The sequence below is a fragment of the Scatophagus argus genome, chromosome 24 (genome assembly GCF_020382885.2).
Source record: "Scatophagus argus isolate fScaArg1 chromosome 24, fScaArg1.pri, whole genome shotgun sequence".
NCBI classification, from domain to species: domain Eukaryota; kingdom Metazoa; phylum Chordata; class Actinopteri; family Scatophagidae; genus Scatophagus; species Scatophagus argus.
The window spans coordinates 1191805-1203702 of record NC_058516.1 but is presented as its reverse complement, the minus strand read 5'-3'; the positions used below and the strand labels follow the sequence as shown (position 1 = coordinate 1203702).

The window sequence follows — 11898 nt, the reverse complement described above, 5'->3', positions numbered from 1 at the left end:
TCTTGAAATCCTGCAGGCAAACAGTGACTTTTCAGCTCAAAACTTCAATGGCATTCCCGAGATGCTGAAACACCTTGAGTCAACATCTCACTGTGCTCTGAAAACAGGAGAGCGACTGCTCTATCGACCGCTGTCAGCTCATTATGCTCAGTCTGAGCTCTGGAAGGAAGAAGTGGCTTCAGAGTGAGTCTTTAGACACAAACACAGATGATTTTGTGGTTATAAAACAAAAGAAATATCAATAAAAAGATCTGGACGCTTGGAGACAAAGATGAAATGTCATGTTCTTGACTAAATGTGGATGAAAGTTACTGTTAAGGAAAAATAAATCATTTTTCTTCGACACAGAAAGTTTTAAACACACGCAGTTTTGTGTTTTATAGTTAAAATCTTCTTTTTCCTTTATTTAACTTAAAATCTTTGCAGTGATATTTATATTCCTTTAATCGACAGCTTATTTCATTGTTCTAAAACCCTCAGAATACAGAATTCATTTTAAAAAATGGATTAAAAACCTACTTAATTACATTTTAATCTATAAGACTTGAACACACGTCAAGCCAAATTAAAACCAAACTGTAAAAGTGTCACTTAAAATAAAGATTTAAAAATAAGAGCAGATTCTTCCATCACGTGGAAAAAAAAGCACTTTTTTCTAATGAAGTTCTGAACTGTTGTCTGTGTGTGCATCCTACTGCTCGGGTTCATCTGAACAGTCCGACGACCTTCTTCTTCTTCGGCTTGGAGGACGGCCGCTCTGCAGGCGTGGACGTGACTGGAGGACACTGCAGAGGAAGAGAAGGAGCAGATGGATGTTTGATTTTACTATCTTTGACATTCAACAATTTCCTGGGTGATCAATAAAGTTCTTATCTTTTTATCTTATTGGTTTGTGCTCTTCAGAATGTTCCTGTTATAATGTTGTTTGGTGGGACGGGACTCCGTATCCATAAAATCACAAAAATGTGAATCTGTGTGAGTCTGTTCTTAAATCCTCATGAAGCAGAGGACTCTGAGGTCACTGGTGCACCTGCTGGGTTGTGGGTCTGTTGGCCATCTTGGCTCCAGCTGCATCCACCTGCCTGCTCTGGCTCAGCTCTCTGTCCTCACCTGCCTCCCCGCTGATGGATGCACCTGCAGTGAAGCATTAGTGTGCATTGGAAAAAGTTGTGTTCTTGGCTGTTTGATGAGTAAAACAAGCAAACAGGCTGCAAAACAACAGTGTCACACTTCTAACCCCGAAACCACTCGTTACAGGTGATTATTGTCTCCCGCTGCCTCCCATTAAGTTGTAAAAGCTGTTTACTCTGTTGCCATGGAGTCATAAGAGCGCCATAAAAACTGAATAAAACTGCAAAAGAAAACAAATGTGGAAATATAAAGAGGAAAATATAAATGTTTAAGAATTATGTTTAAATATTCAGACACAATCTAAACTAATCAGTTATTGCATGTTACAGGTCTTTCATAAAAATGTACATTTTATTGATTGTTATATTTTTTTATTTTATATATTTTGTTAAGAGTAAGCAGGGAGCCTTCTCAGCTTCAAATCAAGCCAACCAAGAGACGAGGTCGGGTCAGGTTCCTCAGAGGGCGGCCGGTCCTCCTCCTCCTCCGACAGTTTGCGTTTCCGCGTGCGTGCGTTTCCGTGGGCGACGATGGCTGCGTACAGGTGCTGGAGGTCGGCGGTGAAGCTGAGGGCGTCCTGCTGTTCAGAGCAAAGAAGAGGAAGAGCCTGACGGGAACAGAAACACAGTGATGGGAAAGGTGAGCGACGAGCTTCCTGCTGATTCAGAAAATAAAAGTAGAAGTTTTTAAAAGCACATTTTACAGACTGGATAACCATTTATTTACACTTGTATAATTTTTTTTAGTGCAATCTGAGTGTTATGTTTGTAGGTTTGTCCAAGAAATACTGGCAGTTCTTTTGTTTTGTTTTGTTTTTTACAAAATCCTAACTTTTTGACAACTACAACTTTCCCATGAACCCCCTGGTCAGGAGTTACTGCTTCTTCATCCGTGAAGACTTCTTTGTCAGTAATTTAAGTCATCCTCGATGTTAGAAATGAACTCGATGAGCACCGTGTTATTATTAGGCTAAAAAAAGCCCCGGCTTGTGATACAGCAGAATGATCAAGTCGCTGTGTGTTTTATATCTGTGTGTTGTGTATTTGCTTGTTCTCACACCACAGAGACTCTGCTGTTCTGAGCTGATAGCTGCAGCCAACCTGCTCAGTCAATAAATAGAATATAAAAGAAATAATCAGGTGCATGAACTCAAAGCACGAACGTGTCCTTTCGACACAGCTCGGCGCTTTGGCTTTGTTTGTTTCATAGCCCTGCTGTGGGAGTCACATGTCCGAGGTGTGATGCTGGGTGGGTCGGAGCGACGATAAGCCTCTAATCAAAGCTGCATTATTGGCACAGCTGACCGCAGGTAGAGCAGCGAGCAGGAACAACTGAAACACACACACACGCACACACACACACACACCGTCCACCACAAGCCTGACAGATAAGGGTGCGTGTAAACTCCTGCGACATTATGCAAACGCACGGCCGACGCGTAGAAAAACACTTGCTGTTCACTAAATCCTTCTTTTTTTCCCCCAGTGGAGAGGACAAACTCTCCAAATTAGCTCCTCAAATATTGACTGGGAGAAATTGGTGGTCTCCCGCTTGCTGTCAGGGCAGAGGGGCTCCTAAACACACTTTGGTCAGGTTTCGAGGTTTTGCATTGATTTATTTTTGTTATTTGTTTGTTTAAATATCATAAAAATAAATGCAAATGCTCTGGTGAGGCTTAGTTCTGCTTTGGGCACAGAGAAACCAATGTGCTGAGGGGGAGAGAGAGCAGCAGAAAGCCCACCTTATCCTCTCTCTTTATTCACTTCTTCTCCCCCCGTCGCTCTCCCCTCTGGCTGCCAACCAGCTCACTTCAGATTATTTGATCTGAGATGTTGAACTCAATTTGCTGGATCCAGCTGAAGTGTGAAAATCAGCTGTCTTATTTGATAACTTAAAGCTCACCTTCCCGACCTCTCCAAGTTTTTATGTGGTAAAAACAAAACTCTAACAGTTAATCGTCGACGTGAGCACGCGGCAAAGGCAGACGGTTGGTTTCACAGTCAAGTGGTCCAGTGAGAACAGAAACATAAAGACAATATTACAGTTTGTCAAAGTCAATTAGGTCAATTAAGACATTTTAACCCCAAAGCATGTGATACTACATCAAAACTAGGGCTGTGTGATAATCACATATCCACTGAACGATTACCGTGGCCAAACGAACTCAGGATGAAGACATTCTCACGATGTCTGAAGTGAAATTCACCTCTCTGTGTTTTAGGAAACGTACAAAGTTGGCCGCAGAGCGTGAACACATCGGCGGGACGGACTGCTATGTGCTGCCGCTGGCCAGACGAGCAATAAAAAGGTGATTGCAGCAGGTCAATAACCTGTCGTCTGAGTAATTCTCTGGAAGGTTCCTCCCTGCTCCTGTAACAGAACAAAGTCCTCGGGGCACAGAGGAGGTGGAGGAGGAAGAGGCGGTGCACTCACCTGGCGGCCACACCTCCAAGCCCCGTCTCCTGCCCTGTGTGGGGAAGGCGATGAGAGGAAGGGGGGAGTCGCCAGCGTGTTGACGTGTCTCTATTATTAGCAGGTAAACAGCTCCGATTTTAGACGGACTGCTGCTGCTGTTGTTTTCCAGGAGGGGGTTCTGGTGCCGGAGAGTCTCATACTCGCTCTCCCTCATCTTCATCTCTGCTGCTGACCTCATGTTTACCCTCCCTCATTCCTCCCCACCTCATTTTCTCTCAGCGTGACCTCAGCTTCCCGTCCAGAATCCGAGAGTGACGCCACGCTTTCCATTTGAACCCAGAGGGCTCGAGGTCACGTCCTCGGAAAAAAAAAAAACAAAAACACTGGAGAAATAAAGCCCCTCGAGGACAGGTGAAGAAGAGGAGGATGAGGCAGCCTCCGGAGCACACAGCTATCACTGCTGTTTGACCACGTGCTCCAGACCCTCCATCCTTCCTGCGTCAGCTGCCCATCAGTTCAGGGCCGATTACCTGAGACCGACATCTCGTCCGAGTTCACACATGACAGAAGTTAATATTCTGAGATCCCTCCTCCTGTCAGCTGGGGAAAGCCTCAACTGAAGCCACTTCGGTTGGGCCTGTTGACTGCCTCCTGCCTCGCTCATTCCCATCATGCTGCTGAAACAGGAAGTGTTAAATGTCACAAATAATACACAGCGCCGCGTCTGACGCGTTCACGTGCCGCCAAGCGCTGCAGCCGTGTTTTGTGTTCCTCCTCTCATGTTGCTCGCAGTCTCATGATGTCTTTGCGGGACGCCACACTCGGGCCGGTCCAGGCTGGGAGCTCGGCCCAGCAGCCAGCAGCTGAAGAGGGGAGCAGCCAGGCCACAGAGGGCCTAATTACAGACCCAGACCGGGGACAACCCTGTGGAAACTGTGTGCAACTGACACAGGAGGAGGATGGAGGATCTGTGTGGATGGTTTGTTTTGTTACTCCTTACAAACTGTTTCAAAACAGAGGTTGAACCTGATCAGTTTCATTGCTTGCTGTTTTGTTTAGATTATAAAAACCAGGAAATGGGAAAAATGTCCAAGACAAGCTCCCCAGATGTCCTCAGATGTCAGAAGTCCAAAACCCAAACATATTCAGTTTACGATGATACAAACCAGAGAAAAACAGCAAAATGCTTTGTTCAATAAGTGACTTAAAGATTGATCAAAACTGGGCAGAAATAAAAGCTTCACAGCTCAACATCACTTTTGTTTGTGAACCCCCCACTCATATCACCCCCCTCCCACGCCGCGAGCCTCGCCTTCTTACCACGCAGGCCCTGAATTCCTCAGCTATGTGAGATAAAGAGCTGCTGTTTATGAGAGCGGCAGTCAATGATTCACTGAGGAGAAGAGGAAGAGAGGCCACCTTTCCTCCTTCTCACTCACTAATTCTCTCGTTTTCTGTCCTGTAATGCACACGACGGCTTCACATCTGGCCAGAAGGCAAAATGAACACCAACTGGCAGCTAAAATCTGTTAAACCACCGTCAGCAGGTGAGCTTTTCTCCACTGTGGAAGGTGCTTCAAACCGACCCAATCTGATCGCTGCGACATCGTTTTCACTTCGGTTGCCCTCTCAGGTGGGCTGTCACAACCATCTGATCGGTGCCACTGCTGAGGCTTGACAAAACGTCTTTGAGTTTGGTGCATTTCCATCAGGAACTGAAATAAATTACCTGACTGAGCTTCCACTTTGTCTGTGTTTTGGGGATTTTTCTTCTTCAGCAGGCATGAAACAAATTAATATCTGCAGCTTCCCTTCATTCTTACAGTCATGTTGACTGCTGAGAGTCAAAGTGTGTATTTTGGAATCCATCAGCCACTGTGGTCACTGCAAGAACTCCAGTTTCCTGCCCTGCTCTTAACTTAGAGCCACTGGTTGAAGCAAACAGATATTAGGATTTGACTCGTGCTGCTGTGCCAGCGCAGGGCTTCACTTTGAGAGCTACGTAGCATTTAGGGATCATTTCTTCACCCCTCTGAGCACATAATCATTTCAAAGTACTTTAACTTTTTACTTCTTATTGATTCTCCTTTTGTTTTAAGCAGTTTCAAGCTCACCCAACACAAAACCTGACCAGGAAAACCTTCAATTTAAGCCAAGAAAAAAGCAGGAAATTTGGAGAAAAGAAAGCCAAATTTGGAAGCCAACAACGCTAACATTTTGGCTCAGTTATGTGATTCTGTTCAGCTCAAGTGAGGTTTTTCGGTCTGAAGAAGCCACTAATTGTCAGATGTCGTTATACTGCTGTGCGGTTGCCGTGGAGCTGTGAATCCGCCATCTCATGAAGCAGGAAGCGGGTGACGTTCCCAAATGGTGACAATTCAATTCAGAGCTGTCAAATGCGACACTGCTGCTGCAGCCACGCACACGCACGCACGCGCACACACACACACACACACACACACACACTCACCCTTGTAGACATAAAGATAAAACAAACAGTGACAGACAGACACACACACACACACACACACACTCAAAAACCAAGCTCTGAAAAACCCAAAGCATGCGTCACAGCCTGCCCTGTGTGGACGAGCAGACACTCCCCTCTGTCAGGTCATGAGCTGCTGCCACACACACACACACACACACACACATGATTTAACTTTGGCACAGGCTAAAGTTGGTCATGGAGCTGAAGGATGAAAAATACGGTAGGCATCACATCGGCTTCCCTAAATCTGGAGTGTGTTTGTAAGCTTGCAAGATGTTCAACTACAAAGATGGCTGGAGGTTTTAAACTTCGACAGCTCCTCTATTTTAAAGATTGTGTGTGTGTGTATCAGTGGGAAGCACATGCTAATTCCACCCATGTAAATGTTGACCTGAGCTGGGTGGGGTGTTTGTGTGGTGACGGGCGGAGGAGGGGCGTTCATGGAAAGCTGCAGTAGAAAATAAAAGCTCCTGCTCCTGTCATCATCGTCTCTCTTTGACTGTCCCTCTGCCCTTCACTCCCCTTGGTGTGGGAAACGAAGGCCACAATGGTGCACACACACACGTATACACACTTGTGGAAACGGTGAAAGAGGGGGTGATGAGGCGGAAGACTTTTGAAGAAAGTCGCCTGCTCTCTGTTGGCACCAGGATCGTAAATAACTGTGCAAATGTCAGAGAAGTTCAAGTTCAAGGAAGAAAAACTTAAGCTGAAACTGAAGCTGCGTGGTTTCTGCAGGAGCACAACACATAAAGACTCTGTGTTGCAGCTGTGGCTTTGGTCTGTCTAATTGAGCATTTATATACTCAGTTTTAAAGGAACACGCTGGGAAATGTAGGCTTATTTACTTCCAGTTGGTACGGTTAGCAAGCTGGTTAGCTTAGCTTAGCATGACGACCGGAAACGGAGGGAAGCAGCTAGCGTGTGTCTGTCCAAAGCTGACAAAACGTTGGAAACCCACATTTGTTTTCTGTCCACAGACTTACTGATAAACTGACAAATACTCAAACCAGTTACATTTAAAACATTCAAAAAATCGGATGGGTCTTCAGAAATAGGTGAAAGTTGCCATGGAGACAGACAGAGAGACAGACACAGTACACACTCCTGCACAGACAGACAGCACATGCATGCAAAGGCCCTTCCCTGATAGATAAATACTACACACACACGCCAAAGGCCTTTACACACACACAGCGGTCCATCCAGTGTGTGATTCTCCCTCTGACGTGACATTTTTCCCAGACAAGTTTTATTTCAGTTTGGACTTTGGTCTGGAGGCGGCCTCGTCGCAGCCTGGTGGAATTTGCCACGAGCAAGAAGACTTTGATCCACCGCTGCATTTCTCTTCTTCTTCTTCTTCTTCTTCTTCTGTGGTCTCTGACTGTCTGTTTGCTTTCCCGTTCCAAAGATGTGATCACCAAAAAGCAGAAAACAGAGCCAGCACTGTCACCCTGATGTAAATTTCCATGACTCTCCGTACCTGAGCTGGACTACTTCCACCCCCTAAAGAAAGACTCTTTCCTGGTTTGTCCAATTTAGACAAACAACATCAACAAACAGGCTGGTTTCCTCTCTGAAAACCACCAAATGATGCAACTGAAGAGTCAAACAAACTGTAAATTAAACTTAGCTGCTTTCCCGCAAAGTGACTTCCGGAGGAAAATTTTCCTCTGATAAAGTTCACCTTTAAAAATTCCCTCACGTCCGTGACATTCACATGAGAGCAGATCTGACATTCTCGTAACAATGCGTCTCTTCTGTAGATCACCTCAGCTGCAGTGGCTGCAATGTGATCCTTCAGGGCAACTCCGACCATCCACGGTACATGTGCAGATTGTGCTTTTGTGAGCCCACGCCAGGCAGAGATGGATGAAATGATTAAAGTATAAATAGTAAGCAGCATACAGACAATTCCACATGTATGTTTGAAATACCCAGTCAATCAGTGACACACACACACACACACACTCATACAGTGTGAGTGGGAGTCAGGGGTCAACAAAGTCAGAGAAGAGAAATTCCACACCTGAATACAGTGAACACACTTCCACACAAAGAAAACTTAAACAGTCTGCCTCTCATCTCCCTCTGATTGGCTGACGGTAACGCACAGGGAGCGTGTCATGGCGACTCGTGTTTCAGGCGGAGCGCCTGCTGCTCCAGAGGCCACAGTGTTTTATCATGTGGTTCCTGCCGCGCTCGCCGCAGCTGGTTAACGATCGGGAGCGCAGCAGAGAGGACAGTAAAAACAGACCCAAACAACAGGCTGCAGGGGCTGTGGTGCGCGTGTGTGTGTGTGTGTGTGTGTGTGTGTGTGTGTGTGTGCGTGCGTCTCACCTTTGCCATGAAGTCCTCTCTGTAGGTTTGCTCCTCAAAAACATCCGTCTGCAGCCGCTCTGGATTCAAACACACATTACAAAGCTTTAATCGTCTGCTGTCTGCAACATCACAGCTAATGTGGTCCCCCACCTGGTGGTCAGGTGGGGGTCATCAGCTCCCATGAGAAATCTGAGGGGCCCACAAGTTGGTTATACGAATGAGAATTACACAGAATTGCTTCCACCTCTTTGGACATTTTAATAAACTGCTGCCTTTAAAAATATATTCAATGAGACAGAAGATCCGTCTTGCTAACTCTGTGTATGCTGTGTATGTTACGTTGCTGTACGTGTGTGTGTGTGTGAGAGAGAGAGAGTGTGTGTGTACCTCTGCTGAGTGTGGCTCCGTTCTCCCTGTAGTCCTGGATCTCTGCATCCTTCCTCACCAGCAGATCTCCGAGCTGCTCCACCTGTCGCTGCAGCAGGTGGCTCATGGCCAGCAGGGGGCGCACCAGCTGAACGCACACCTGAGAACACACACAGAAATCATAACTAATTTCACGAGTTAAATAAACAAATGGACAGCAGTACTCAGACACTTATGAGAGAGACGTCCAACGGTATTCTTGTCTTGTTGAATCAGAATTAGATAACAAGCGTCTTCAAAATAATTCAGGGTTTAAGTGAGCACTTAAAAGCTGTCTTATCAACACTTTCAATTTCTGTACTGAGTGTGCAAATTTTCAGCCTAATATCAATATTTTCTTGCTGTGGTTTAATCTGTGCCTCTCAATCCTCACAGGTAAGTTAAATTAATGAAACAGATGAAATTAAACGAGCCACCAAAGCCTCATCGACTCTCCTACAAAGTTCAAATATGAGCTATGGACCGTACCACAGCGACAGGCGCGGGGGTGCAGTGAAACTCCCAGTAGAATGGCAGCCCTGCCAGCTCACTCTTCAGCTTCACGCTGATGTCGCCGTTCTCCTGACGCGTCAGGGAAATCTGGGCCTCGCCGTCGGCTCTCTTGTCGCTTCCTGAAAGACAGGGCTGAACCACCTCACACAGGTGAGAGAAGAAAGCTTTGACGGGGGCTCGCAAACGTCTGTTCAGCTCCTGGGAAGAGAAAACAGGATTTATTTTTCAAAAAGGAGCAATTTTTTCTCTCAGTCGGGAAACGCATGTCATCTCACCACACCTGTGCTCTCTTCTGGATGGCTGCTGAGTCCATGCTCTCCTCCCACACGCAGTGCATGTCTGTCAGGAGGATGTGGTACGCCGTTTCACCAAACCAGCTCTTGGCTTGAAGCTGGCAGCCACAGATGTTCACAGGAAGCCAGGGGCGCTGCAGGAGGACCTCAGTGGGAGCTCCGCTGGCCTCCATCACGGTCCAGGCGCCACACAGAAACGCTAAACAAAAAGAAAGATTCGGGTTGGACAAGGTGACTCTGATAGCTCTCTCTCTCTCTCTCTTAAAGTCTTCAGTGGACATGAAACACGAAATGCAAATGCAAAACTCTAGACACAGAAACTCGACATAGAGGAGAGAAGTAAACAACTGTTTCAGCCAATCACAGAGCTTCATATTATGTTTTGTAGAAGCCTAAGAAATAAGCCAGCTGTTTAATTCAGCAAAGAGTTCAGAGCTGATTGCAGGTCTGATTAGCTTCTTCTCCGCAGTCACAGCAAATACAAAGGAAGGTTTACACAGAGGGACAAAAGACAATGAAAATCTTAATATAAAACTATACTATACTATTCCCGGCCAATGCACAAAGCTTTTCAATTTCGTTTTTACAATGACAGTAAACACTATTCTATTCTATTCTCTATACTGCTACTACAGATCCAATTTTCCATTATAAATTCACACAGTTGTGGTTATTACTGAATATGATATTTGGGATTACTTCAGTGAAACACAAAGTGCAGCCCACGGAGCTCCCCTCACACTTATTAACTGATTAACTGATTAACAGATTAACTGATGTTGTCATGGCGTTGGCAGCCCTACACTTCAGGGTTAAAGCAGGTAGACCCTCCAGCCTGTCTCGATATTATTCCTGGAAGTGAATGCCGATGAAACCCCACACTGAAAAACACGGTGTAATTTTGTTTTTTAATCAAACCTGTTTTTGCAATCACTCACCTCCAAGGAATGCGCCTCCAAAGCCTGGCCTGAGATCTGTTAAAGCCCGCTACAGACGCCGTCCCAGCCGCATAATCACCAGCTTGCAGGAGGGAGACCGCAGTGGCAGCTCAGGCGGGTTACCGGCTCCTCTCTGCTGATCTGTAATGAGGCTGTTTTCGGGGAATAAAACGAGGAATTTCTCGTCACTCGCCATTTGAAACACACTGAACGACTCATGCCAATTTGGAAAAGACAAAAATAGCAAATCAGTAACTTCTTTATGACCACGATACACAGCCATACAAAGCTGGAGACGGATGCCTGCGGTTAGAGGCTATCAGGAGCTGACGTCGTCCTGACACGCTCCGTTCTCACCTCTCAGTAAGGGACGTTACACTAAACTCAGTTCACAAATCACCGCATTTAAAGTTCACTTAGTTCTCGACATTCATTCTTCTGAGTTGCCATATTATTTAAAACCTTACACACACCAGTAACAGCTACTCTGTAATTCGGCGACCATCTACCCAGTACAATATGCAGCATGTGTTGGAAAAATGCATGTTTTCTAAAACTGTATTGTATGTCATTCCCAGAGCAGAGCTCTACAATAAAACTGAATATGGTGACATAAATTAGCTTCAGTTCAATACAAAATAGCTTAAGATTTTAGGTCGTGAATGGATTTGTAGGCGATCACCTCATTCTCCAATCAACAAACACAATAAATGATACTGAAAATGTCTACTTTCATACATACATTGACAGTTTTGCTGGCTAATAACAGGAGCTAACACGGGAAGTTAACTGTTTGATTTTCTGTTGTTCGACTTATATTCTATCAGAACAGATTATAACATCTGACACATTTAAAACACGAAAACAAAAGAATTAGTGATCTCAAACTACGGACGTTTTCAACAAGAGAAGTTGCTCCTCCGCCGGTTCCTGTTGACTGCAAGGATTCCAACACCGACGGCAAACAACAGCGAAATCAAAGGTTCCGCTCAGCCGCTCGTTAATAATAACATTAATCTTGATCATAATAATTAGAAGAATAAGAAGGGGAAAAAGAAGAAGAATGGCGGAAACCTACACAGCACAGCTTTGGGCACCAAACAGATGTTTCGACGAAAATATGGGATCAAAATAGGCCAAACAACTGTGGTGAATTTATGATGCCTGAGGGGTTGACTTATACCTGGAACAATGATTCCCATCCCGAGTAAACAGTGAACGGGACGTGAGTTGATCTGTGTGTTTATCTGACAAACCAATTCAGAGAGGAAATGTGTTGTTACTGTCGCCCCCCTGTGGTGAGGAAGAGGGACATTACTTTAGAACAGACAGTCTGACTGGAAGTGATTGGTAGGGAGCTGACCGACCCTGCAGCCAATCAGAATCTAGT

At 45.4% G+C, this 11898-nt stretch overlaps 1 protein-coding gene across 1 annotated transcript; it reads right to left on the bottom strand.

Annotated features, from left to right (window-relative positions):
- Window positions 1-426: 426 nt before the first annotated feature.
- On the bottom strand, window positions 427-11495 carry nhej1 (nonhomologous end-joining factor 1). The gene is made up of 9 exons (XM_046382801.1): window positions 11404-11495; window positions 10509-10660; window positions 9558-9769; window positions 9254-9475; window positions 8747-8885; window positions 8378-8436; window positions 1564-1738; window positions 1031-1134; window positions 427-785 (listed from the first exon to the last, which is right to left on the bottom strand). Exons 3-9 carry the CDS (start codon window positions 9741-9743, stop codon window positions 705-707), a joined length of 966 nt encoding a protein of 321 aa, XP_046238757.1. The 5' UTR covers window positions 9744-9769; window positions 10509-10660; window positions 11404-11495; the 3' UTR covers window positions 427-704.
- Between the last annotated feature and the right edge of the window lie 403 nt (window positions 11496-11898).